The 25,404-nt window shown below is 37.3% G+C and overlaps 1 protein-coding gene and 2 long non-coding RNA genes across 12 annotated transcripts in view; 2 read left to right on the forward strand and 1 right to left on the reverse strand.

Annotated features, from left to right (window-relative positions):
• Window positions 1-18,268, forward strand: part of MON2 (MON2 homolog, regulator of endosome-to-Golgi trafficking) — an 86,016-nt gene extending 67,748 nt beyond the window's left edge. For 5 of the 8 annotated variants that reach the window (XM_026092379.2, XM_026092383.2, XM_064508417.1 and 2 more), the window contains 5 exons: window positions 3,364-3,424; window positions 4,759-4,882; window positions 5,710-5,917; window positions 6,473-6,555; window positions 8,551-9,070. In XM_026092379.2, coding sequence (XP_025948164.1) covers window positions 3,364-3,424; window positions 4,759-4,882; window positions 5,710-5,917; window positions 6,473-6,555; window positions 8,551-8,714 — 640 coding nt within the window. In that variant the 3' untranslated portion in view covers window positions 8,715-9,070. Of the gene's footprint in view, window positions 1-3,363; window positions 3,425-4,758; window positions 4,883-5,709; window positions 5,918-6,472; window positions 6,556-8,550; window positions 9,071-18,013 lie in introns of those variants that run through there. The other 3 variants (XM_064508388.1, XM_064508371.1, XR_010388174.1) reach the window with 3 other exon arrangements.
• On the reverse strand, window positions 11,934-23,832 carry LOC112978722 (uncharacterized). Of its 3 annotated transcripts, none has more exons than XR_003257989.2 (5): window positions 23,707-23,832; window positions 22,302-22,441; window positions 20,450-20,548; window positions 20,171-20,227; window positions 11,934-13,283 (listed from the first exon to the last, which is right to left on the reverse strand). It is a non-coding gene; the product is annotated as an uncharacterized LOC112978722 (long non-coding RNA). The 3 variants fall into 3 exon arrangements; XR_003257988.2 differs by having other exon boundaries at window positions 22,364-22,441; window positions 23,707-23,826; XR_003257990.2 differs by lacking the exon at window positions 23,707-23,832 and adding an exon at window positions 22,610-23,025 and having other exon boundaries at window positions 22,364-22,441.
• Window positions 23,048-25,302, forward strand: LOC135327801 (uncharacterized). The gene is made up of 2 exons (XR_010388178.1): window positions 23,048-23,183; window positions 24,199-25,302. It is a non-coding gene; the product is annotated as an uncharacterized LOC135327801 (long non-coding RNA).
• The last annotated feature ends 102 nt before the right edge of the window (window positions 25,303-25,404 follow it).

Consider the following 25,404-nt stretch of genomic DNA (forward strand, 5'->3'; position numbering starts at 1 on the left):
GGTGTTTCATATTGACACCTTACAAAAATCTATTTACTTGGGAGGAACTTGCTATGTGAACAAGAGTTTAGCATAATCTGTAGCATATATAGCAGTTGAAATGTGGATGACTGGACTGATAAGTCATATATGGCAGATCAGATATGGATGACTGGACAGATAGGTCAAAACCACTTTAAAGTAAACCTGAGCTCAGAAAGTCAGGCATTCTTCAATTAGGAAGTCTCAGAATGCAAGTTTTCTGTGTAATTCAACGTTTTATATGCATCCATCCTAATAGTTTATATAACTATTTAAAGGGTTTGCATAGTCACCTTCTTTATTGATTATCTTATACAAGGTACTGACTGAACAGCTACTTAATGTTTTCTTTGTTTTCAGCATGTAGCCCCAAACTGGCTGACTGCCTAACATCCAAACCAGTATTAAATGTAGTATTTTGTTTTCTTCTTTTTTGCTTTTTCTGTTTCTGGTCATACACATAGCACTTGAATGTTTCACAGACAGTGGTGATGTTATTTACATAACATCCCTTTGAGGTAGGGAGATATCTTTGTTTTCAAGGGGAACATTGGCACATACTGTCATGACTGTCAGAATGTTAGCTGTAGCTGTGCAGACTGAACTCCAGGTGTCTCATGCTGAGCATCCAGAAGATGAAAAGAACTATCTTGGAAAAATCTCTGAATTGATGTGGTCAGCATCATGTAGGAGCACTGGGGGAAAAAATGTTAGCCAAACTAACCAGATTTAGAGGACACCAAAGTTCTCAAACCTTTCATGAAAATTGGTAGTGGGATAGAGAAGGCAGCCCCAGACTACTACCCCCTGTGAGGAGAAGGCTGGCACAGGTCCACCATCGTATATTTGGCAGCTGCCTTGCCAGTCAGCATGTGCTTAGCTCTGTACTGCTGCTGCACATGTGGGCTGTTGCCTGGGGGAGAGTGCGAAGGTGGGGGAAAAGCCGGGGTTTTGGGGAGGGAGTTTGGAAACGAGCCAAGGGATGCTGGTTTGCCTGCCACTACCATGCTTCGCTGATTCCGCTGCTTACAAAACAGCTTGGTTCTTTGTTCAGTCCAGAACTCTGTTTTCCTTGCATCTGCCTATTCTGCCATAAATCAGGCAGGGAATGTGGCAGACTGACTAGACAGTTTTCCTTCCCTCCCAGGAGTGACCATCCTGTGTACTTAATCGGATGGTTTCTCTGGAAAAAATAAAGCTTCATTTAATTTAAGTTACATCATACGCACACAAATATACACAACAGCAGTAAGCTGAAGTACCACAGGCAATCTTAATTCTAGTATTTATATCCATTTTTTTCAAGTGATAGAATTTCCAAGCTGTTCTTTAGCTTGGAGATTTTATATGTAGTTGTTTTAAAAAGGTAAACATAAAATTGAGGGAGAAGGGAGAGAATTTACTCTTTGGAATCATATTGACCTTTATAGACCCTTGTCTCCGATCTTTAATGTTACTAGTAATTACATTAGTTCTGATAGAATATTATCTATACAAAGTAGTGTTTATGCAGGAGATGACGGAGAAGTAAAGCCTACAATTTACAGTTGGTTTCACAATTGTCTTTAAATTTCAAAGGAACCTGGGCATGAGGATTCTGGCTTCTGCAATACGTCAGGAAAACAGGAACAGCCTAACTAGGTCAGAACGGATAGGTATCTAGACTTATTATACATTGTTTTTGATAGATTAGTGCATACCAGAGGAAGTGTGCAAGGTGACTATGTAGTGATGTTTTCCTGAAATACTCCTCCAACCTCCCAGTTTATGCAGCTCGGAAACCTGTATCAAAGGCTGTTATTGGCTCATAATAAATTTTTATTTTTATAACTTGGCCAACTGCATTTTGAATCTGCATACATTTTAGCATCTAATCCCATGATGTGGGATCATAAACAGGAATTCCAGAGTTTAACTGTCCATTGAGTGAAATACCTTCTTTGATTTCCACCCACTCCCCTTATCCCCCAAACCTGCCGCTTGGTTCTCTACTTTCAAACTCTTATTCGGGGTCATAAACTATACATTAGGTACTGCATCTCGATTAGCAAAGACAATATTGTGCAGCAGGAGCCGATCTGTAGAGCAAAACAGTTCACGATGAGGACCTGCCATCCAGAGAATGCTCGCTTTAGGAGTTTTGTTTCAGAGCAGCTGTAGTCTGGCTTCCCTTGGTGTGAACATCCACTAGGGCTTGAAGTACATCTTTTGCTTTAGTTTCTTCAAAAAGGTATCTAGTTCTGTACACTGTGAGACCAGATGTGAACCAGGGTTTGGTAAATGGAGATAACTGAAAGATTTACTTCAAAAGCCAGTGTGTGATCCAAACTAAAACACTTGAGCTGAAGCAATAAAGTAGTTGATTGTTATTGAAGCAGGAGGCCCCTCTCTTTCTGTCCTCCTGAGGAACTCAGCTCACTAATTTGGCAGAAGCATAATCGAGCAAAGGAAAAAATGGTTAGTTTTCTGATAAGCTGGAGAGTTGGATCAACTTAACAGATGGTCCGGTAAGTACAAGGAATGACTCAGTGGATAAGATAGAACTTCACTGGAAGAAAACAGTGTGTTACTGATAGTTGACATAAAATTTCCAATCAAATGATGTAAGATTTCCAAAGTTACAAGCAGGTAAGGTGAGATCTTGTAAAGCAGTGGGTAAATTTCATGGTTGAAGAACTTCTGGACATTTTATCTATGAATAAATTTCTGTATGTAGGGGATAAATGACAAAGTTCTGAAATTCTTCAAAATCATTGTTTATAAAATGGGATTCTCTCTTTATAAAATTAACTAAGAATGAAAATAAATATCACATTGAGTTCTCAAAAAAGACACGAGGTATTGTCTCATGAATGAGAAAAATATTTAATGTAGAAGGAAAATGATATTAAAATTAAATTTTTTCAAATGTAATGCTGAAAATCAAAAATCTCTAATAATCTTGGGAAGATTATGAAAAAATCAGGGAAGAAGTTAAAAAGCTGTGATCCCTTGGCACTATCTTCATGCATTGAGCTAAGCAGGTATTGCAACTTCTGAATATATAGGACAAAGGAGGTTATTTCTACAGGTATGAAAAATGATAGTGTTGGTATTGCAAGTCCTTAATCCAGTCCATCAGTTTTAACTCTTAAATCTTATTAACTATACTTCTTTCTTTCAAACCATTTTCTTCATCATTATTCATAAAATATTTTATTCGAAACTGTTAATCCTTACCATATACAGTGCAGACTTGATGCATGTAAAAACTTTTCTTTAAATGTAATGCATTTCCCCCCAAATTTATCTCCTGACACATTTTGTGAATTTAAAAGTATAATATAATGTGTTTATTTTTAGTACACCTCCTGATAATCTCTCAATTCAAGAATTTCAGAAGAATGAGAGTATCGATGTTGAGGTAAGGAGACTAGAGAAAATTATGTTATACTGTCAAACATATAAGATAGTGACATTAACAGATTGCATGTACTCCTGAAATAATTTTTGAAAATCATCCATTCGGTATTTCTCGGCAATATTTTTTTCTTTCAGAAAATAAGACAGGTAACAAATTCATAAGCCCAGAATTTGCAAAAAATAGGAAGCCTCATGGCAAAATTTTTTTCTTGTTGTCACCTGGAGTTCAAGATAGCCTAAAGTGGATAAATAGAATGTGTTTCTGCCTCTAATCCATTATCTGATTCTTATTCTTTATGTTATTGTCAAGCAATTACACAGGTAATTATAAATGAATGGAGGAAGCTGACAATCAAACCTAAAGTGAATGCTTTTTGTGTTGAGGGGTGGTATTCAGTCAGTGATGACATTTATCCTCTAAATGTGTTCTCTATACCAAAAAGCATGTGCGTAAATGGAGAAACGATGTCATGTTTGTGCTGTACAGAGACCACTGTGATTGTAAAGGAAATATGATTTGGTTCGATAACAGTGAAGAAAATTTAGAGAAGACGTGTTTGGAATGAAGAGGGGCTGGTCCCCTTTCGCTCCAGGACAAAAGAGATGCAGCAGACCAGAGAGTAGGAGTACACAGGAAAGGGAGTTGCAGAGAAGAGGAGGTGATATCTATAGGTTTGATCTCCTGTCATCTCTCCAGAGTGGTAGCTGGACCATAAAGACTTCAAGATAAATGTAGGAGTGGTGCTGTCTGCAGAGAGCAGGACTGCGAGGTCTGGTACATTAACGTAAAGAGATCTAAACCCATTTTGTTCCTGACTGGAAACATCAAGGCCAAGGATTTAAAGCATTTTGCTTAATGTGCACTGCCTTAAACTGCTTAATTACCTTTCTTGCTCTGCTTTGCAGACGTCACACTGTAAGCACGTGACGTATGTTTTAATGTCTTAGTGAGGATGTCGAATTGGGTGGAGAGAGGTAGATGGAGGTTAGTTCTGAATGTCTAATCTTCTCTTTTCAAAACTGTAAATTCAATTTGAAGAACATATTTCAAATGTCAGTGGAAATCTGAGTGATAACTGCTTCGGAAACTCAGACAAAAGCCCCCCAAAAACAGTAGATTAGCTTTAACCTGTTACACAGAAGTCTACAATTTTTGGATGTATTTGTGAATTTGTGAAAGCAAGCATTGGGAGATTTTTTTGAAGTTTCATTAGGCATGGATATTCAGATTTTTCTTGAACATTGTATTTTGTTTAATGTATCTGTCTTTTGTGTACTAGAATTATAAACTTTAATTTTCAGAAAATCCATATAAATATATTTATATTATTTTAGGTGGTGCAGCTTATCAGCACAGAGATACTGCCATATGCTAATTTTATTCCTAAGGAATTTGTTGGTCAAATAATGACTATGCTCAATAAAGGCTCAATACATTCTCAGTCATCCTCATTTACAGGTATGGTACCTGAATGACAAAAGATACAGAAAATGGTGTTTAAATATATCAGAAAGTAAAGAAAGTGATGACAGTACTTATTCTTATAAAAACTTGAAGCTTCATGACATACATTCAGTATAAATCACTGGCTTTATAAATTATATTTTATCTCATGGAAGTTGCAGAGCCTTCCATGCAGGTTTTTTTTCCCCTCCTAATTATTTCTTTACTTCTTGGTCAGTACCATGTTCAGTATTGTATTTCTTTATAGTCTTTTCTGGACTTCCTACATAGTTTCTTTTCTTTATGCCAGTTGCAATAGTCCTGATAATAGTTTCAGACAATTGTAAGACAGACATAAAGTCGTATTCTTAAAAACTAAATGATCTTAATATAGCTGTATGGTGTAACTAAGAAGGTATATTCTCTGCCTTCAAGAAAAAACACTTACAGCTTTTGGAGAAAGATGAAGAACCTAGACATAAACCATTACAGAGAAAAACATTTGGACTGTACAGTACGAAATATTAGTACTTATGCTATAGAGCCAGGGTTACTATTTTTAATTGATTTTATGTATTTTATCATTAAAGCAGTGTAACTGGGTGACACGTTAATAATTGTGTTACATATTTTATCTTTTATTTTTGGGACTATTATGATTATTGTCTAGTCACCTTTTCTTAGAATGTGTTCTTAATATTTGTTCAAATCAGTGTTAATCTGTATTTCTATAGGAGTGATATTTTAATTGTATTTTGCAAAAAAGTTAATTGATTGAAATGCAACATTTAGTGTATTAGCATGCACATTGCACAATTAAATAAAACATTTTACTTTGACAGAAGCAGAAATAGATATTCGAATGAGAGAGGAATTTTCTAAAGTGTGTTTTGAAACACTGCTCCAGTTTTCATTCAGTAATAAAGTCACAACTCCTCAGGAAGGCTACATCTCTAGAATGGCACTTTCTGTGCTCTTAAAAAGGTCACAGGATGTATTGCATCGCTACATAGAAGATGAGAGATTGAGTGGCAAATGTCCTCTTCCACGGTATGTCCAGCGTCTTTAGGAAATCAAGGGTAGTAGTCTCTAAATCGAGAGGTGGAGGGTCTCCTCCAAAGTAAGATGAAACATCCAGTAGCACTGTTGTGAATCATTGCTCAAGTAACTGTTGTTGAAACAAAAAATTTGACCTAAGTATGGGTCAAAAAGAGTAAATTCTTTAAAATGTGAATTTTTTAATGTTTTAACTTCAGCAGAAATGTTTTTGATGGTTTAAATCTGCAAGGTGTTTCAGTAAATGACTGATGAAATTGATTATTTTCATTTTAAAGTTAATTACATACATCAGTATTTTCAGATTGAGATATGTATGCTGTTACTGTTTCTAATATTAAATTTAAAGCCATCCTAGCCAGCAACAGCTATGATGGTGGAAAAGTTAAAGACCAGTGATAACCATGATGACATCATATCCTTTCAGTAGGCTTCACTGCAGTTGTTTTAATACATTTTTGTCTTTTTTATTTTATGAAAGTTTCAAAGAAAATATGTATTCTTGAGATGAAATTGTGTAGTTGATTGTTTGCATTTTTCCCTTTGTAGGCAACAAGTAACAGAAATAATATTTGTTTTGAAAGCTGTCAGTACTCTCATAGACTCACTTAAAAAAACTCAGCCTGAAAATGGTAAGTTGCGTGTAAACAACATGGTTCTAAGCAAGATAAAATTGTATCTGCCACATAGACATGTTCATTCTTTCCTGTAATAATTTTCACACAAACTGGAAAGGAAAGTATAATTTGTAAGATTTGGTATTTTGCAATTCTATGTATATGTAGATGCGAGGTAGACTGGCCGGGGAGAGAGTTTTTCCAGTTTATCTAACAGTATACAATTCTAAAATATGCTTAATAAATTAGAAAATTTCCATTTCTGATATCTTTTATTAAAAAGAGCTTGATATCTTCTAAAAAATACTCTAGCATTCTTAAATATAAATATACATAACTGTATCTGCTAGTCTTACTAGATCCTTTTTTTTCTTATGGTGTCCATTTAGGTTGCTATGGATCTCATTCCTGTAGGTGCAGTCTGCAATTAAAGGGGTGTACAAGTTAAATGAATGGGTGGGCTGTTCATACTTACGTCTTGCCTTCCCTCCTCTTCTATTGTAGTACCTCCTGCTCCCATACCCAGTATAATAATTTGTAGTAATAATAAAGCAAAAAAACTTGGTAAAGCCTTTCTGATGAATGAGCAAGAGTTTTGCTTAAAACAGCATATATAACAAGTGTGAGTCTCATTAATTATTTTTAATGGAATGATGTTAATTTTTTCTTGGAGATCCTTTCTTTTTATTCAAGCTAACATAATCCTTTTTATTTGAAGCTCTGGAGTGACACAAATGTGAATATCTCTGATTGCTTTAATTTTTTTTTTTTTGAAACTTTGTGATATTTTACAGTAACTCATTGGTGTTTTGGTTAGTGTAAACATTATTTTGCTTTGTTCCAGTGATCTCAGAGAGAAGAAACTCCTGGAAAGCATTTTAATGCAGCATTGTCAAGGCCTTTTAAAATAAAAATGTATTAGATATTTTTGATAAATCTTTAAAATACAATACCATTACTTTTTGGGTGGGGACCCTAATAAAGTGAATTGTACATTCTTGGATTTGGAAGAAGAGCATTACTTTGACTGATGGATTATTTATTTATTTATTTATTTATTTATGCATACCTATGAGAATAAAGAGTTAGAGATGTTTCTGCTGTCTTAGACAAAACAGAAATGAGAGTGCCACAAACACTTCTCATGCTTCTCTTTTGGAGAAGGAAAGATGTCTTAGCTTATTGATGCTGTATGCATAGATGGTTCTTCCCAGAAAATTTAGTCAGACAATAGAATATTTTTTTTTATTTAAAGACTGTATTGAATAAATAGATACTCTGTTCATATTCATTGGTTGTTCCCATTTTCCCAAAGTTCCAGATATTTGAGCTGCTATGAGATGTTTGTTTATTAGGCACTATCATTATGCTGCTTAATACTGACTCTTTGGTAAGTTAGCTGCAATGGACTCTGCAGCTCTGACAGAATGACATAAACATCACTTCCCTCCATCTCCCTGTTTTTAATATTATGATATTATCCATCCCAAACCAAACTGGCCTTTCCAGAAAAATATAGGCAGGTGGGTTTCCTGAAGGATGTGATGCCTCACTCACAGCATCAGTGAGTAGGCAGATTTATTGACAATGTGATTTTTAAGTCTGACAACAAAAAGCTGAAGGCAAAACTATGCCAGAACAGATAAAGCTGCCTGGCATACCGTGAAGGTAACTCAAGTGCTACCTTGGTGGGCCTTTTCCTTAGAGGGGTAGAGTAGCCAATTCAGTTCAGCTGGACTGTTCCCCACATCCCGCTTCCTGGGATAAGAGAAATGCTTTTCCTGATCAGTATGTGACAATGATTGCCAAGACTGCTGCTGGCTTTCTCATAAAGAGAGCTGCTGGACATGTTAGAGAATTGGTTTACTACTACTACTTCTAGCTTTTAGTAGTTTTTTTATTTCTGTAATAAAAAAATTAATGTGTATATATATGCATTAATACATACATACATATGTATATATGTGTAAAATCAGCAAGTGATTTAATTTGTTCTTTTCTTCGTTACAGTTGATGCTAACACATGGGCACAAGTTATTGCCTTGTACCCAACTTTAGTAGAGTGCATCACCTGCTCATCGTCAGAAGTGTGTTCTGCTCTGAAAGAGGCACTGGTTCCCTTTAAGGACTTCATGCATCCACCAGCATCCAAGGTACAGAATGGAGAGTCTTGACCCCATAAAACTTTTTAAAAATTTTTGAAAGAAAATATCCAAAAATGTTTGTTTCCAGGTGATCTTTCTCTGAGGATATCTCTTGTGGCTAGTACTTGGCAACCAGTGTTGACTGCCTTTTAACTGCACTAACAAGAGCTCAGTAATTCATGAATACAAACTGTATCTCAAAGGTTCCAGAGTGAGTAGCAGTGCAAACCTTTAATAAATTTAACTGAATAGTGGAATCATTTATAATCTAATGTACTTGCTACAGTATCTTGAAGTGGTGATTGAAAAGTGGGCTTATGTACAGCTTGTTGTGTATGTGTTAATGATGTTAATGATGTAATTAAAAATATTTCAATTCAGTCAGATTTATTAGGCTGGTGTTTTGCACCCTTTTTTGAAGTACGAATTGTACTAAAATTTTATGCAAGATGGTACTGTAACATTCCATATTATCTGTAACCAGCCTTTGTAAACAAAGGGAACTGATATACTTGTGTGTATAATAAATGGTACAGTTCTGTATAAAATAGTTGCATTTATTATTTAAATTCTTTTTAAAATATTGATAATGTTACATGCTTGAAAATGTATTTATTATGAATAAGTTGTATGCTTGCATTTTTACTTACAGTTTGCCTTCTAATTGCCAGATATGCTTATTCATATCTGATCGTGTTGTTAGTTTTTGCTAAATTGAATGTATCTTCTCTGTGGCCATTGGACATTTAAACAAAGAGATCATATGACAAAAGATTGCAGCAAACAGTCAATGATCAGCTGATCTCAAACTTCAAAATAGTTGACCTGAAATAAGTTTGAATATGCAGAAATCCAGTGTAGCACTTCAACACTACCATACCTCACTTCATAAAATACGTGTTTCAAGATGTTTGTTTTATTCAACTCTATCCATTTTTGTAGTTGCAGCTTTGCTTTAAAAAAAATACATGAAGTTTGTCTGCCTTTTTTGCCCATATTGACAGGTGTCACTGGCTTTGAATTATGACTTAGGAAAGGTGACTTCAAATATCCAAAATACTTGTCTGTAATATTTTGTTCAATAATTAAGTGCTTTGTTTTGTAATGTCTTTTCAACTTGAAGAAATTGTTCTAACCTTTTAATTATAAACTATGTCTCATATAAAATCATGAGAAGTGTATTTTTGAAGATAGTTAATCATTTGGAGTGCACTAAAATTTGGCATTAAGTAAATGTATATTTTGTTTCATTTTCACATAAGACACTATTGAAACAAAATACTTTTAATAGTATTCTTTTTAAAGCTTGAATTGTGGCTTAGCACATTAAACTTTTATTTAATGAATTATGATTTCAATAATATTCCACCTGTATTCACATATTTTCAAGGCATGATGTGAAAGCACAAAGGCCAAATGTTTAAAAAAAAAGATAGAGAGAGAGATAGGTGCCTTTGTATGGATTTCAGAGTTTTTTTAGGTTCTTGTTCCTTAAAGTTGTTTGTAGATATTAAAAGCAATTATCATGCATAAAAGATGGTATTATATCTGTTTGCTTTACACTTTTCTGGATAAAGGGACATTCATTGGTACAGGTGAACAGATGTAAAAGTTGTAGGAGCCTTAAGGGAAAGTGTGATGAGCTGGTCAGGGTTAGAAGTACCATGTGTGAATAATGCTATGCAAGCATGGCTTTGAACAGCTTGCTCCCACAAGCCTTCGGTTTATGCTCCTTTTCAAAAGTTCTCTATTTGAAAGTACAATAAATACTAAAGGGGCTTTAAGATCTTGTGTATTTCTCTGTGACCAAAGTTGTATGGAACTTAATCTTTAAGCCTGGGTAGTTTTTAGAGAAACACACATTTTACATGAAGGAAACGAAATATTTCCTGTTAATAGAGTTTGTGTCAAAACAGCTTGTTTGGAGAAGCAGTTCCAGTGTATTGCTGAATTGGGTCCCGTGTACAACTAAGAACCTTATCAGTTCTGGAGAAGTGAAAACCTGGCAACTGTTGTGCTAACTAACGGAAGATAAACCAAGCTCTATAAGGTCACTTAAAAAAACAAAGAGGTTGGCAGGAGAGGGTCTTGATTTTTTTAATGCCATCTTAACCAGAATCTCTGGAAAGTGACAAGCAGACCAAACTGTGGATGAGCTTGTTTCTAATTAGTCTGTTTTTTCAGTGATAGCACAGATATATTCTGTCTAATGAAGCAAATCTTCAGTAAACTCTTTTCAGCTTTATCTATATTTAAAAAGGAGGGTATGCTAGCATATCTCTAAGCCTCTAGACTTTAGTATACTTTATTACTTATGGGCATTGATCTTTTAAAGGCTGTGAAATACAATCTACCAATCAGCTACTTTTACTTCTTTCCCCCTTAATGATCAAATGAATGATACCTGTGCTATTTGAGGTAAGTTTGGGATGTGCAAGGTGAGGTTGACCATATTTAATTTTTTCTCATATTTTGTATAAATGGTTTGAGAACTACAAACAGAGTCACTTTGTTTAAAAAAAAAAAAAAAAAGGCTTTTAGTGACTAATTTTGTCTGTAAATAAGAATTACCCCTTTACTGTGCCTTCTTGTTCAGCACTCAAATATTACTTCTAACTAACACAAGTATTAGTTTCTTTTTTTTTCTATTTATAGGTTTTACTAAATATTTTTGATGCCAACAGCTTTTTTTGAATTTGTAAAATATCACATTTTTACATCACTTTCTAACAAAGCAAATCTTGTATGTGTTCTTGAAGAAATCTAATTAGGAAGAACATTGGCCATCATGTAAATCCATGTCCAAGTTCTCAAGTCAGTAGGACTGCTTAGGCATATGAGGTAAAATGCATGGAGATTTTAAGAATTGGAGCCTGCACTGTGTCACTGAAATCAGCTAGAAAGGGGTACAGTTGACTGTATAGAAATACGTAAATTGGAAGTTAGAAGAGAAACAAAAATTGCTGAATGTAACCACTTCCCTTACCTATTACGTTTTCTTCTTCCCCACCTTAAAAAAAAAACAAAAAACAAAAAACAAAACAAAAAACACTTGGATTGAGAATCTAAAGTGAAAATTTGAGAGGCCTACAGATTATCAGGAGGGTCATTCCAAAATACTGGATTATTTGGGAAAACGTGTCTGTCTCTATGCTGTAACCTTTGTCTCAATGTAAGCAAGGGTTTAAGATTATATAGCGTCCTAATTTTAGGATCAGGAAAAAGGAGCAGATGGTTTAAGCTGGGAACTTCATAGGAAAAGTTTTATTCTTAAAGGTAACATAGAGTAATTATTTGTGTATCATCAGAGATGCTTATCTAACAGGAGATTTGGTTTGTGTACATGTGCTTGCTTCCTCCTCTGTTTATTGATGAATCGTGGAATGTTACTGGACATTAAGCCACGTGTATGTATGGCCAGTATTATACATTTGCAGGAGCAAGTAACAGTATGCCTATGCAACTTCAATAGTTGATCATCATATTCTTCAGATAGGCTTCCCCCCCGCCAACAGACTGTTTATTTTCCTCAACAGAGTTTTTGCTTCCTGCAGAATGGCAAACAGTGTCATAGCTGACCTCAAACTCTTCAGGCAAGATATTTTTGGTGAGGTTAATATCAGCGTATCTCTGCATATGGCAAACACAAGTCCTGTTCATCAGGGTATTTTACAGAAGTTCATTTAAAAGCTCAGGATACTGCTGTTTTTGAAAAAATTGTATTTTCTCCTCCTCTGTTTCTGTATGCCTCAATTCTATGTCTTTCACTGTGTGTTCACCTTGAATTTGCAGCCTGCTACTCCTTCCCTTTGTGGCCAGGTATCTCCTAAAACCTTCCACTTGAATCCTCCTAAGGTGAGGCTCTCTACATGTGGAAGAAGGAAGTGCTACACAGTAGCCCTGCACATCCTGATTATAGAGACCAGTACATGCCCATAAGGCTGTTTAGGATCGGAGTGCATGGGTTTTCAAAGTGTCATACTGGCTGTTAGAAAGTTACAAAAGGTAACTGGAGTGTGGGTTTTGTTTAAACTGGGGTCCAAACTAGAGGATAGGTATGGCCTATATCTGTACGTGTAGAATATTTATTTTTCATCAGCAAAATATTAATAGACAGAATATTTGCATTCCTTGAGGAAATCAGAATTTCAAAAAGTAGCTAGTTGAACACAGGTGAAAAGACTTTCCTCCTAAAATGTAGACTGATAATGTCTGATAATTTCTTGTCCTTTGAAACTTTGCTAAATTAGTACACTTTACTGTATCTTCAGAAGCAGTAAGTTAGCATAATTCACACTTCACTGTAATCAGTGGAGGTTCTAATGTTTGACTTCACAAAGGAAAAAAAAAAATTGATCAATGCTGACTGCCTGACTGGTCAAAAGACCCCAGTATACCATGTCTAATTCTTTGGAAAATCTTCAATTGTATAGTCTCAGATTCAACATCTTAGAGTACATCGAGAATTCTTATAAGTTAATTTTAGGTTAGACGATGACAATGCTAGGTTGTTCCAGCAGTGTCCTGGCCTGTATTAGTGAGTTCTGTTGTCATCCTCTTGTTTTCCTGTAGGGTTGCTTTGTTTTTTCATTTCTGATACTGCAAGAAAAAATTGGAATCATCTCACATTGGAGCTGAGACAAAAATGTTCTTCTGTAGAATCTTTATAAAATATCTCATAAAATCATAAAATATCTCCATGTTTATTAAGTTTACTTGTTCTGAGAAAGGAATGTAGATCTGCATTTATAGTATACTACATGCCCTGATGTTCATATAAACTGAAGTGAGACCTGCTTACTGTAACAGTGTTGCAACTTTAGACGCTGTTCTCTTCTCCCCCCTTAAGAAATTGTAATGCGCATTGTAGAATGCTGTTTAGCCATGTTCTTAATGTTATTTATTTAGGTATAGCTATAAGAGATCTACAGAAATTCTAGTTTGTCTTTCTTGAAAAGTTTACTGTATGTGAAATTAATTGTATATTGGAATAAATCAAGTAAATATGTTAACAATGTTTAAGTTTATAAAGTCACCTTTTACAGTCATGGGGAAAAAAGTAAATTCTTCATAATTCCTATTTTGTTTAGGTGTTGGGTCACAAAAGCAATGAGCTCCATAAAGGTACCTTTCTGTTTATGCTAGCAATTAGCTCTCCTGTATGACTGGGTACTAGTGGAAGACAAAGTATTTATCAGGAAAGCAGAGTAAGACAGGAAGTAAGAAAGCTGAGCTGAAGCATGAACTTCATCTGTTTGTTCAGGGGAAAAAAATATGTATTATTCCTTTGGATTTTGAGACCATTTACAATTGCTCCCAATATAGCAGTGTAAAATTGTTTTTCTTTTGAGGTTTTTCATTTTGCTATTTAGGTCAGAACTTCCTGAGCCATGCACATAAGCAGGAATTCATTCTAACAAAATAGTTGCTATTTTCTTCTTAATTTTTTTAAGGCTGAATGTAGAGTTGCATGGTGCATTATTTTTTATTCAGAGAGAAAGCAGTCAGTTACTATTTAGTCATGAAGGTTACTTAAGTTGTACGAAACAGGTATGGGTTTTTACCTCTAGGAAGCAATCTGGTAAACAGTTCATTTCCTTTCTCTCTCCCTAAACTAGTTATTTACAGGCACTGGTTTAAGATTAGGATCTGTTCGTAGACATTTGATCTGATCTTTTTAAATGACTTATCTGTAAGTGCTTGCTAACACTTAGCAAAGCAGTATGTGTTAAAGTAGTTATGTGATGTATTTCTTTAAGACATTGCTCATTGAGGAATAATCAGGTATGCCAGTATTGTTTCTTTTTCCCTGGGTCTTCCACCCCTGTTTTTCTGGCAATGCTTCTCAGGTGTGTGCTTTTCTTCACCTGTACCTTTTTAGGGCAGGGACACCTATCTATCCATGCAGTACATTGCACATCAGGGCAAGTGCAAGTCAAATAAAAATGACTGTAATAGTTATGTAGAAGAGTGGTTTTATTTTGGGAGTAAATACTCTTTAGGGTTCACAAGTGTGTTTCAGTTATAAAGGTCTGTTTTGCTGTACCAACATAAGCATATACAGTTTAATTATTACCTTGCTGAATGTTGGAATGCTTATCAGACAAGGCTGCTTATTTTTTATTATAAATTGTAATGGAACTCTCGCTTCCATTTCTTATGGCCTTTTAGTTTTATTTAGCTGAAAATACAGAGATATGATGAAGGTAGAGATGTGCAAAAAAAAAATAAAATCTCTCTAGATACCAAGAGCTATATGGAAGTCTTTCACTAAAAACGATGAAATTGCATGAAGAGCAGGGAGAAGAAGAAGCTAGTGCTACATGAGTATAGAAATGAACGGGAAGAAAGAAGCTTTATCTGGTAGATGAAGCAAGACTACAGGGGATTTTAAAAATGAATTAAGCGAATTATATGGATCTTGAAATTGAATCAAAACCAGATGTTTGAGTACTGCCTCTTTGTACGTATAAGTGGAATAGGCAGCATGTGCAGAAGAAAGTCTGCAAAGGACTGAGAGAATATAAAATAATTCCTTCCTTTTTCTGTCTTTTAAAGTCACGTAAGGATTAATATGGATATTTTCCCTTGCAGAGAACTGTTTTCAAAATGAGCATTTTCATTCTTTTTTTTAGCTTTATTTTATTTTTAGCTTTTATTTTATTTTATATTCTAATGTTCATTAGAATCATTTAGGAGACTGTTTAATGTCATCATTATATAAAAAGCTAAGTTTGGAATCAGCATTATCCTAGAGAATGCTAAGAATTGAGTGTAAGTAGATATGGTTGTTCTTTGGGGGGAGAGGGGGAATGCTTTCTGGAAGCCACAAGAGCTTATTACAAATTTAGCTAAGGGGAGGGGTGTGTGTGTCGGGGGGGAGAGAGCTAGAATGAAAATAGTGCTGCAGCTAAAATTAGTGGATGAGAACCTGAGGAGTCTAAGCTTGGGCTAAGCTGATACAAAAGTAAGAGTTCCCAGGCTCTATGCAAAAGCATGGGTCTGCTCCCAGAAGGGGATCTGAAAAGCCCAGGCTAAGAACTCTGGATGCTTAAGAATGAATTTCTCCAAAACCAAATCTGAGTTAGAAAGTACTGTTAGTAGAAATTGCTCAATTTTCAAGAGGTACGTAAACTTCAGAAAATACAGTACTTTTACTCTACATCCATTTTGATTATTCATATGTCATTGTTTTCCATCTCACTTTTCTTGGGGGGAGAGGGGGAGGTTACAAAATGTTGCAGTTTGTGTAAATGCATATAGTATGCATATAGTGTTATGAAAGAATCAGCTATGCAAAAGTGAACGTCTGTGTAGTACCAATGGATCATGTTGGGTTTTTTTCTCTTTGGCTTAGTGAACTGACTATGTCTTGCTCCAAGAATTCTCAAATTGCCTTCCAGTTATATCAACAAAATATTCTAAGCAAATGAATGGTTCTCATTGTGAACCTGGTTTTGTACACAAAAGCAGCCTCTCTTAATGATTAGTGTTTTCACATGTAGGTGAGATTAAAGGTTTTCATCTCCAGTATCTTTAGGTAAAACTGCTTAGGTAGGGATGTAAACTGTTTGAAGACATCACTGATTGCTGTAGTTTACTAAATAATCTTGTCCATTATAAGGCTAATAGGACATGGGTAGTTTTTTGTCCTGACTGCAGTTTATGAGTAAATTCAATGAGCAAGGCCTGTGCAATATTTAGTTCATCTAAAGCCTTAGGAGAGCACTCTTCATATAGAAAGCTTCAGTACAACTTGGGCACAAGCATATAAGCGTATTTCCTTGGTGAGAATACTTTCCTTAAGTGAAGGTTGCATCGTATTCTAGGAACTCATAAAATATAAATCTCATTTCATAGCTGAGCTGTAGTGTTCAGATTGATATCAGGTTCCAAGTATCTGCTGTCTCCTTTATAGACAGACAGTGTTAAACATTCTAGGAGCCACTTGCTGGGATCAAAAATGACTATACCACCAGCAACTGAGGAAAGAAATCTGATGGTTTAAGACAACTTGGGTGAGAAAGTGAAATTAAATGATCGCGATCTTTAAAAACGGAGGAGGGAGAACATCAAAATAAAATCAGTGGATTTCAAGAAGGCAGACCTCAAAAAAGTGATCGTTAAAATCTCACAGAAGGCAAGTCTGAGATAACGGGAACAGAGGAGCTAATACAGTTCCTTGCAGATGAGAACGTCACAACTGAAAGTATATCCCAGTGCAGCAGAGGGAGAAGAGCTGTAATAAGAGACCAGCTTAGTTAAATCAGGAACTCTATTGACTTCAAACACAAGGGGGATGCCTACAGAAGGTGGAAATATCGGTCAGATAAATAAATGCAGATACCATGAAAGAACAGTGTTAACACATACGATGAAATTAGATAGGTCAAGGAACAAAATCAGATACAACCTTCAACTGTTAGAAAATAAAAACATAAGTATTAAATGCTTTGCACCAACAAAAGTGCTGACTATTTGAAAGAGAAGTAAGGCTATTTACATATCAAGTGATCATGTGTTTGGTTCAATTTCACAATTTGTGTGTTGGACTATTTTGGTTTGTTACAGAGGTGATTGATCCAAAAAGTCAAAAGTCAGCTGCCAGTATGTGGCTTATACAACTGATATCAGTGACAAAGATTGAAGAAGTTGACCTAGGAAAAGGAAAAACAGGAATAGAAAATAGCTGTGTGTTGTCAAATTGACTGGGCCAGATGAACTTCATCCTGATAAAAGGAGCAATTTCATGAGCTTTACAGGCTCTCTTTGAAAACTAGCATAAAACGAGAAAACTACTAGAAGACTGAAAAAGTGTAAACCCAGTGTTTTAGCTTTTTTAAGAGAAAGAACAGAAGAGAAGATAGAAATTATAGATTAGCCATTTTTTTCTGAGAAATAAAAGTTAAAAACGGTTTGTGAGCATCAGCAAGGTATCCATGAGGTGTAAATAAGAACTGATATGAATTCACTAAGAACAAATCACGTTCACATCATTTTTCATGTTTCCTGATTCAGAATATAATAGTCCTTATATCCTATCAGTTTGACAGTAACATGCTAGAAACTGATCTGTTTGAGTTCCTTATTTAAGCATTTACATCTTGATTATGAAATGGATTAGATAAAAAAAAAAACAACCCTATGTTTTGGCCTTCTCTGAGTATGTTTACTATGCTAACTACAGCATTTCAATACACAGAGATTAGCATTCATTGCTCAAATTTACTTTACTATCTGCATTTAGAGAAATGCTCAAATAATCAGATTTTTAAAATCTGTATGATATGCTGTTTCTTTTCGTGTTAATACATGTTTATTCCCACCAGTGATCCAGATGCCTACATTAAGAACTTCTAAAGGAATCTCACTGTCACACCATAATCTTCTTTCTACCTGAAGCATGTTCCTGACAGAAAGGATGAATTATATGCAGCCACCATCTTTTTCTTCAGTCAAAAGTACTGCAAAGTTGAAACATATTCGAAGCTCTCAGCCTATGCCTGTCAGTCTACTGTTGTTGAGTTTTTTGTTTTTTCAGAGGGCAGGTTACCTATAAATAAAGAAAATCCCTTGCATGTCAAGTATCTCTTTGGCAACTTGCCAGTCTTGTTTTTGAAGCTTCTGGGCTTCAAGCTGGAATCATAACTTGTTGTCTGTGTACAGGGTATCTGCCTTAGACTTGGCATGAATCTCCATGACCAGTGATATTTCTGAAGTTGACAGCTTCTAGATCGCAGAGTCTGGTGAGGATAAGAGGTTATTGGGAACTTGAAATTTGACATTGTATTGTCTTGTTTTTGTTGCTAACTATTTCTTACTTGTAATTATTGAAGTTGCCAAGGAATTTTAGGTTTTTGGCTTCCTTGCTAGTGGATTTGAACTTCTTTCCCTGTCGCATCAGACTGTTGCCTAGTTATGTGAGGGCCTGAGAGACCCCACAGAAAAATGGCAACCAAAAGTAGATTGCCACCAACAGGACAATTTATATGACTTGCAGCCTGCTGTCTTCTCACTCTCCAGAAGACCTTTAAGGACAGATGCAGTCTGGTTCTGATCATCCTCTTTCATCCAAATACATGGAAGGGGACAGGAATATTACGTGTCTAGTACTGCTGGCCTGTACATGTACAAAGAACCTATTTCTGGAGTATATCAGAATATTACTTGCAGATCTACTTATTGATCATGTTTTTACTGAACCATGCTTGGATAGCAGTTTTGCAGTTTGATTTCACTTTATCCCATCAGCTCAATTCAAATGACTACTTCAAACTCGGAAACAGATCAGGAGTTGAAAAAGAAGAAAGCTTGCTTTTTCCCTTCCATAAATAGGATAGGTCTGTGAGGATGAGATCTACTGTATCTAAAATCTGAAGGCGGTGCTAGCCAGAAACAATTTGTTCTGTCCTTGGTATTAACAGCGTACATTTCAAGAATGTATCCAATACATTTAAAACAGATCAATCTAAGAAAGAATTATTTTGAATACCATTTTTTTCATATAATTCTACTTTACATCCAAGTAAAGCACTATACTAGCTATTAAAATACTAAATAATCAAGAAAAAATGTACCCAGCACCATTTTCTGATTTAAAAACATTTAAAATCTAATAAAAGTGATAAACTATATAATTGTTAAATAAGTATAATGTATTCCCTAGTTAGAAAAAGCCTGCCAATATTAGTGCAAAGACTGTATTTAATTACAAACAAACATTTACATAATTGCTAATGAACTAATATGAATAATCTTTTAGGAAAGATAAATACAGATGCAAAACAAGGTTAAAATTACTTAAACCACAGTTCCCTGCTTATTTAAATCATTATTTAAAACATTTTTATCAGAAATCATTCCTCCTGGGGTCAAATTTATCAGTGAGGCAGTAAGGGGTATTCACTTTGAGAGGCACAACAGATTGGATTCTTCTGAGATTCAGATAATTAAAAGTTTGAGGTCTACACCAAAGTTATATAGCCTGGCTTTCATTTATAATCTGGGAAGGCAAATAGGCTGTCCTAGCAGGAGATTGATTCCACGCCTTTGCTTTTGTTTTATTTTTTTTTAACCTGTCCTTTGCTATGGTCTGCTCTCAGGTTTGGCTGTTGTGTGTGTGTTTTCTCTCACCACCCCTACCTAGATCATATTCAAGTATGTAAGGTGTTGTATACTGTGTATGCAAGGGTAACATTGTAGTCATTGCATTAGTCTAAATATATAGATGAAGATTTAAGGGCTTAAAATATCCTCTTAATATAGAACATATGGCCCTGTTTGAACCTTAAACTCTCTATCTTATCATGATCTGCCTCGGTTTTCAATACGTTCTCAATGAACTCAGTAAAATGAACTAAACTTTTCAGGTCCTGCTATGCTTTCACACATTCCTCATTAGAGAATTTTTTCTGTTTTTATATAGCATGTTACTGATGCCTTCCACCCAATTGTTTCAGGTTAGCAAGGATACAGTTGCTTGTTACCTGTGACTTGGTACTTGAATGCTTATTTTTGGCATTTGTCCATCTTGAATTCCTCACCTTCAAGGAAAAAGAGAAAAACATGTTCTAGTAAGCATGACTTAGAAAGCCTTTGCACATTCATGTTTCAGTAAAGACGACTTGAATTGCAGAAAGTAATCAAAGGTGCTGATCCTCTACATCCATCAGAACCTTGCATTACAGCATGTGGGAGATTGTGAGGGAAGTAGGGAAGTGAAGGGCTCCAACAAACATTAGGTTCTGGAGCTTGCAGATTCGTACCTGCATTCACCTGCGCCTATGAATATGAAGCAGTTCTTCTCATAAACATCCTTTTAGCTCCTGTTTCATTACTTTTCAGTATCTTAACTTCTCAGATTTCTGGTTTTCAGATAAATGTAAATGGAAAAAAAATATATCAGTGCAGTGTTCTGATTTGCCATATACTAAATATCTGCAACAAGCTTTTAGTAACATCGGATAATAATAATAAAAAAAAAAAGTCTTGCCAATATATGATGGACTACAAATATTTCAATTAATAAACATATCAAACCTTCAAATCAAGAGGAAACTATTCAACTATTATCTGCCCCTTCATATAATCATTAAATTCATCCTAATGGAACTGATTTACATTTACATTTTACTTTCACCCAGAAGTGCTGATTTTCCTCATATAGAAATTGAAAACTTCTTGTACGACAAAACTTTCTAAAGGTGCTCATATTGTTAAGATGGATTTTCAGTCTGTTAATTCATTAAGGTAAAAGAGATCTTAGTACAGCAAAAGGAGTCATCAAAACATGATAGTGTCCTGTCTAAAAGTAGTTTTAAACTATATTGTTGAAGTAGCCATAAAACAGGAGAGCGGTTCAAAAAAAAAAAAAGGCAAAACCCCAGAAATAACTTAAAACTTCAGTATCTTGACTGAGTATGGAGGATTTTTTCCATTATTATGTAGCTTTTGTCATATAATCTACCCAAAATTTGGGGTACAAAAAAAAAAGCTCTGGAATATTTGGGGTTTGCTCACCTCAATTTTTTTTAATAAACACTTTAATTTTCCCAGTTTTACAGTTTGTTTCTTTTTCAGAATTAGGTTCTCATGTGTGCACAAACTTAACTGAGTAAGACTGGAGCCTGCATTTCCTTGGTTCATCCATCTCTGTAATGCTTTTCTTTTTCTGAGTTGACCTCAAATAGCAGAACTATTGCATCTTACCGTTCTTGTGAGAAATATTATTACATGGCTTTGCATAGGAAAATAGAGGAATGGGAAGAAAGTGGTCTGGAGGAGATTTTGCTTCTGGTTCTGGAACACAGTGCCTACAGACTCTGAGTTACTAGATGTGCTTCCATTTGCTCATCTGTAGAATGTTCTTTAATTTTCTGGTGTGTATTAAAAACATATGTACTCCGTAAATGTATAGAAACTCTTTTGGTATATATTTTCTCCAACACCATGTCATTGGTTTAAATGTCTCTTAAGCAGTCAGTGGTCTAATCTAGTCTGATGTCTAATATAGGCAGCGATTTTAAAAACACGGAACTAAAAGACAGTAACAAAGTATTTTTGTCATCTTCTTTAAGGTGACTGTTTTGGCTGCTTTATAGTGTGGCTTTCTCAGCTATAAATTTGCTGCAAGCTGTCACTAAAGGCACTAGATTTTATTCTCAAAGCCATGTTATAATCAGTTTTGTACTAGAAAACTGCAAGCCAGGTTATTTCCCTATTTTGGATCACTGCTGTTCATACAGGTTCTGTAAGCCCAATTATGCATTTTTTGACCCTTGCAACTTAGTTTCTGTTGTGTATTGGTAGGGTTGCTGGGTCCTGACCCCCCCCCCCCCCCCCCCCCACAGATTTGTTCACAAGATGTGTTGGTGGTGAGGGCCAAAACAAACTTGGTAAAAATGCGTTTGTAGGTTTTGTGAATTTGTAATGAGGTTCACAGTATATTTCTGTGAGGTCCAGTTTCTTGTATGGAGTTAACTTACTGTCGTCCATTTTCATTTAGTGGAGGAAAAAAAAAGCTTCTAGGCTTCCTATTTGTGTAGAAAAGCTTTATACAGAATGCAAAAATTGATTGTATTGTGTCTGCGGGCTTTAACTTTTAAAATGAATGCGTACATTGTACTTTTAAGACAATTTCCCTCTTTCTTGCTTAAAAAGTTTTGAGTATTTAGCTTTACTTATCGCCGTTCACGTCAGCAGCTGTAGCCCCGCCTCATCACACCGCACATATACGCCGTGGCACCGCACCTCTACGCCTGTAATTAAAGCACGTAATGAGTCGGACAGTACACTGGCCGAAGGGAACTGCACTTCGCTGCAAATTGTTGTTTTTCGGCGGTTTCGGAGAGCCGCTTTGTGCGCGCCCCAGGCTGCGGCTCCGGTCAGCGCTGAGGACCCCTCCGCCACCGCCAGGCTCGTCTCACCTAGAGACGGGACTCCGCTCTCACTTTAAAAGTCTTTTTCTCAGAAGATGTTTTATAAGCGAGCCCAAGCGCCAGCCCTAGGCAAGGCTCCCCGCTGCGCTGCTCCAGCCGGCAGCCTGCGGGCGGCGCTGGGCATGCGCACGGCCTCCGCCCCTGCCGCCGCTTTTCCCGCGTCTTTCATGGGGCCCCGGATCGAGAGCGGGAGAGTCTCCCCCTCCCGGCATCCCCCAGGACGGACGTAACCCCCTCCTGCGCAGTCCGGCGGGACTCGCAGGAAGAGCTGCAGTGGAGTGGCGCAGCGTCCGTCTGTGAATAGCAGCCTCCCGCACGGCCCGCGCCATCTTGAATACGAGCTGGGAGCAGCGTCCCCCCTCCCGCTCCAAGATGGCGCCGGCCGGGTGAGTGACATGTCCAGTCACGTGGGCAGCGGATGAGCCCCTCTCTCCCCCCGCCTTAAATGATCTCTATGGTTCAGCAGGACACACAGGAGGCGGCAGCGGCGGCGAGGGACAGAGCCACGGCAGCAGCGGGGGCCGCGGCCGCTCGGCGCCCTTTTGTCTGCGGCCTAAGAAAGGCGAGCGCTTCCCCTGCGTCCCCCTCCGCGCTGCTCCCGGCGCTCTCGCCCGAGGGCTTGGCTCCGCGGCGGCGGCTCCCTCGCTCCCGGCCGGGCGGCGCGGCGCCTCCTCGCCGCACGCGGACGAGCCGGCGCGAGCGGCGGCAGGGCCGGGGCGCCGCCAGCCCCCCGCCTCCCCCGCGGCGGGGAGCGGCCGGCGCGGGCAGGGCGGGCGGCCGCTTCCTGCGCGGGCTGCCTGCCGGGCCGCGCCGGGCCGGGGGAGCGGCGGGCCGCGGCCGTGCTGCAGTGAGGGGCGGCGCGGGCAGGTCCCGGGGTGGGCGCCGGCGGCGGCTCCTCCCGCGCTGCCGCGGTTCCTGCGCAGGACGGGCGAGGCGAGGCGAGGCGAGGGGCTGGAGCGGGCTGGGGGTGCCGCTGCGCTGCTGCCCCCGGCTCTCCCCTTCCTTTTCCCCCTCCTGCCCCTCCCCGCCTGTTATCGGCTTGCGGAGCTGTGGCCGTTTGAAATTAAACGCGATCTTTACTGTACCAGCTGGGGTCTGTAACGTATCTGATAAATGAGGCTCTTCCCGTCGGTTTCAGGTCATGCAAGGAAAAGGGCAAAGCTGGGGAGGGAGCTGGGCGGGGTTTCCCTTTGCTTTTCACAGTCAGGCGAGCGGAGTCTGGCTGATGTCTGCAGCAGATAAAGGAGACAAGAGGATCATCAAAGACCCCAGAGCCCTTTTATCTTTGTGCTGTTTTCTTCCTCTTATTTCATTTATCGTTGACGTGTTGTCTGTCTGCTTACTCTCCCCCTTCAGAAAGGGTCGGGTGCACCAGGGCCCTGGCTGAGGTAGTAGTTTGTGCTGTTGGTCGGGTTGTGACATTGCCCGCTGTGGAGATAACTGCGCAAGCTACTGCCTTGCTAGTGCTGGTGATGATCAGCTGCAGATGAAGACAATGACAATGGGAATCCCCTTTGTTTTCCCGGGATTGCCTGCTGCTGAGGTGGCAACAATTCCTTCTCTTCCTACTTCTGCAGGAGTCTAGCCTTGGCCACTGAGGTGCATGGGGTTCGAGCCCCGTCGCTGGGATATTGTTTCTTTCGCAGAGCTGGATGAAAAACCACTAGTTTCACACTGTTTGGAGGGCACTTGAATTTTGGCTGAAGAGCAAGCGTCTGCATTTCTTCTAATGCTTAGACCTTATTCACATGGCACCCTTGAAAGAGGTGGATTTTCTGTTTTATGAAGATGGAGATCAGTGACTGTCTTGTATTTTCTGTGTTCTGAATGTGTAAATGTTGTATGTGTGATCTTAACTGCTCTTGCTTGCATAGTATGAAATCCTGCATATTTATCTAACAAAAGCCAAAATATGTAGCTATCAGTTTCCTTACCTTGATAAGGTAGTCTTTTTACAGTATAGTTGATTGTACTGCTTGGTGCTAACAATTTATAGGTGAGCTTCTGAGATATTTTTTTCCTGTGTATTTTGATTTACTTTTTGTGAGATGCAAACCTATGAAACTGCTACTGTGAATTAATCATATTGCTGATATATTTGTAGCGATGGCAAAGGATATCATTTTGATACAAATTTTAGTGCGCTGACCATTTATTACTATGGCATAAACTTGGAATATATTAAAACATTTACAATAAATGTGCATAACTGTCTCTTTTTTTTTTTAAATGAGAGTTAGTTTTACAGTCCTTGTAAGACCTAAATACAAGCAGGTTATGGTTACTCTTCTGAGTTTATAATGAAAATCAAAGCTCTAGCAAAGCACTTAAGTTGTTGATTTAGTAGTGCTTGTAATTCATGGGTATAATGCATTTCTATTACTGGGAAGAGTTGGGCAAACTTACAAATATTTCAGTTACTTTGTCTCTTTTTTCTTTTCTTAATGTCTGAACTAATTATTTGTTTAGAACCCATGTAAAGATTGCTCTTTCATCTCTGCTGAATATAAAGTGTCTGGCAGAATATAGGAGTCATCACAGTGAACAAGTTTAATAATACTTCATTTGTAAACTGCAATGCATTATCTAATAACTTGAGCTCTGTCATAAACTTCACCTTTTAAAAAGTGAATATTCTCATGGTCACTAATAAACTAACATGTTTATGGTTAATACAAGTAGATTCTCTTTGGAGTAAAATATCTGTCATAATTGTTGACCGTCCTCAAATTTGAAACTTACTTCTGGCCTTTTTTCTACCTTAATTGAAAATGGATGCTCTA

This window comes from Dromaius novaehollandiae, chromosome 1 (genome assembly GCF_036370855.1).
Source record: "Dromaius novaehollandiae isolate bDroNov1 chromosome 1, bDroNov1.hap1, whole genome shotgun sequence".
NCBI lineage: Eukaryota > Metazoa > Chordata > Aves > Casuariiformes > Dromaiidae > Dromaius > Dromaius novaehollandiae.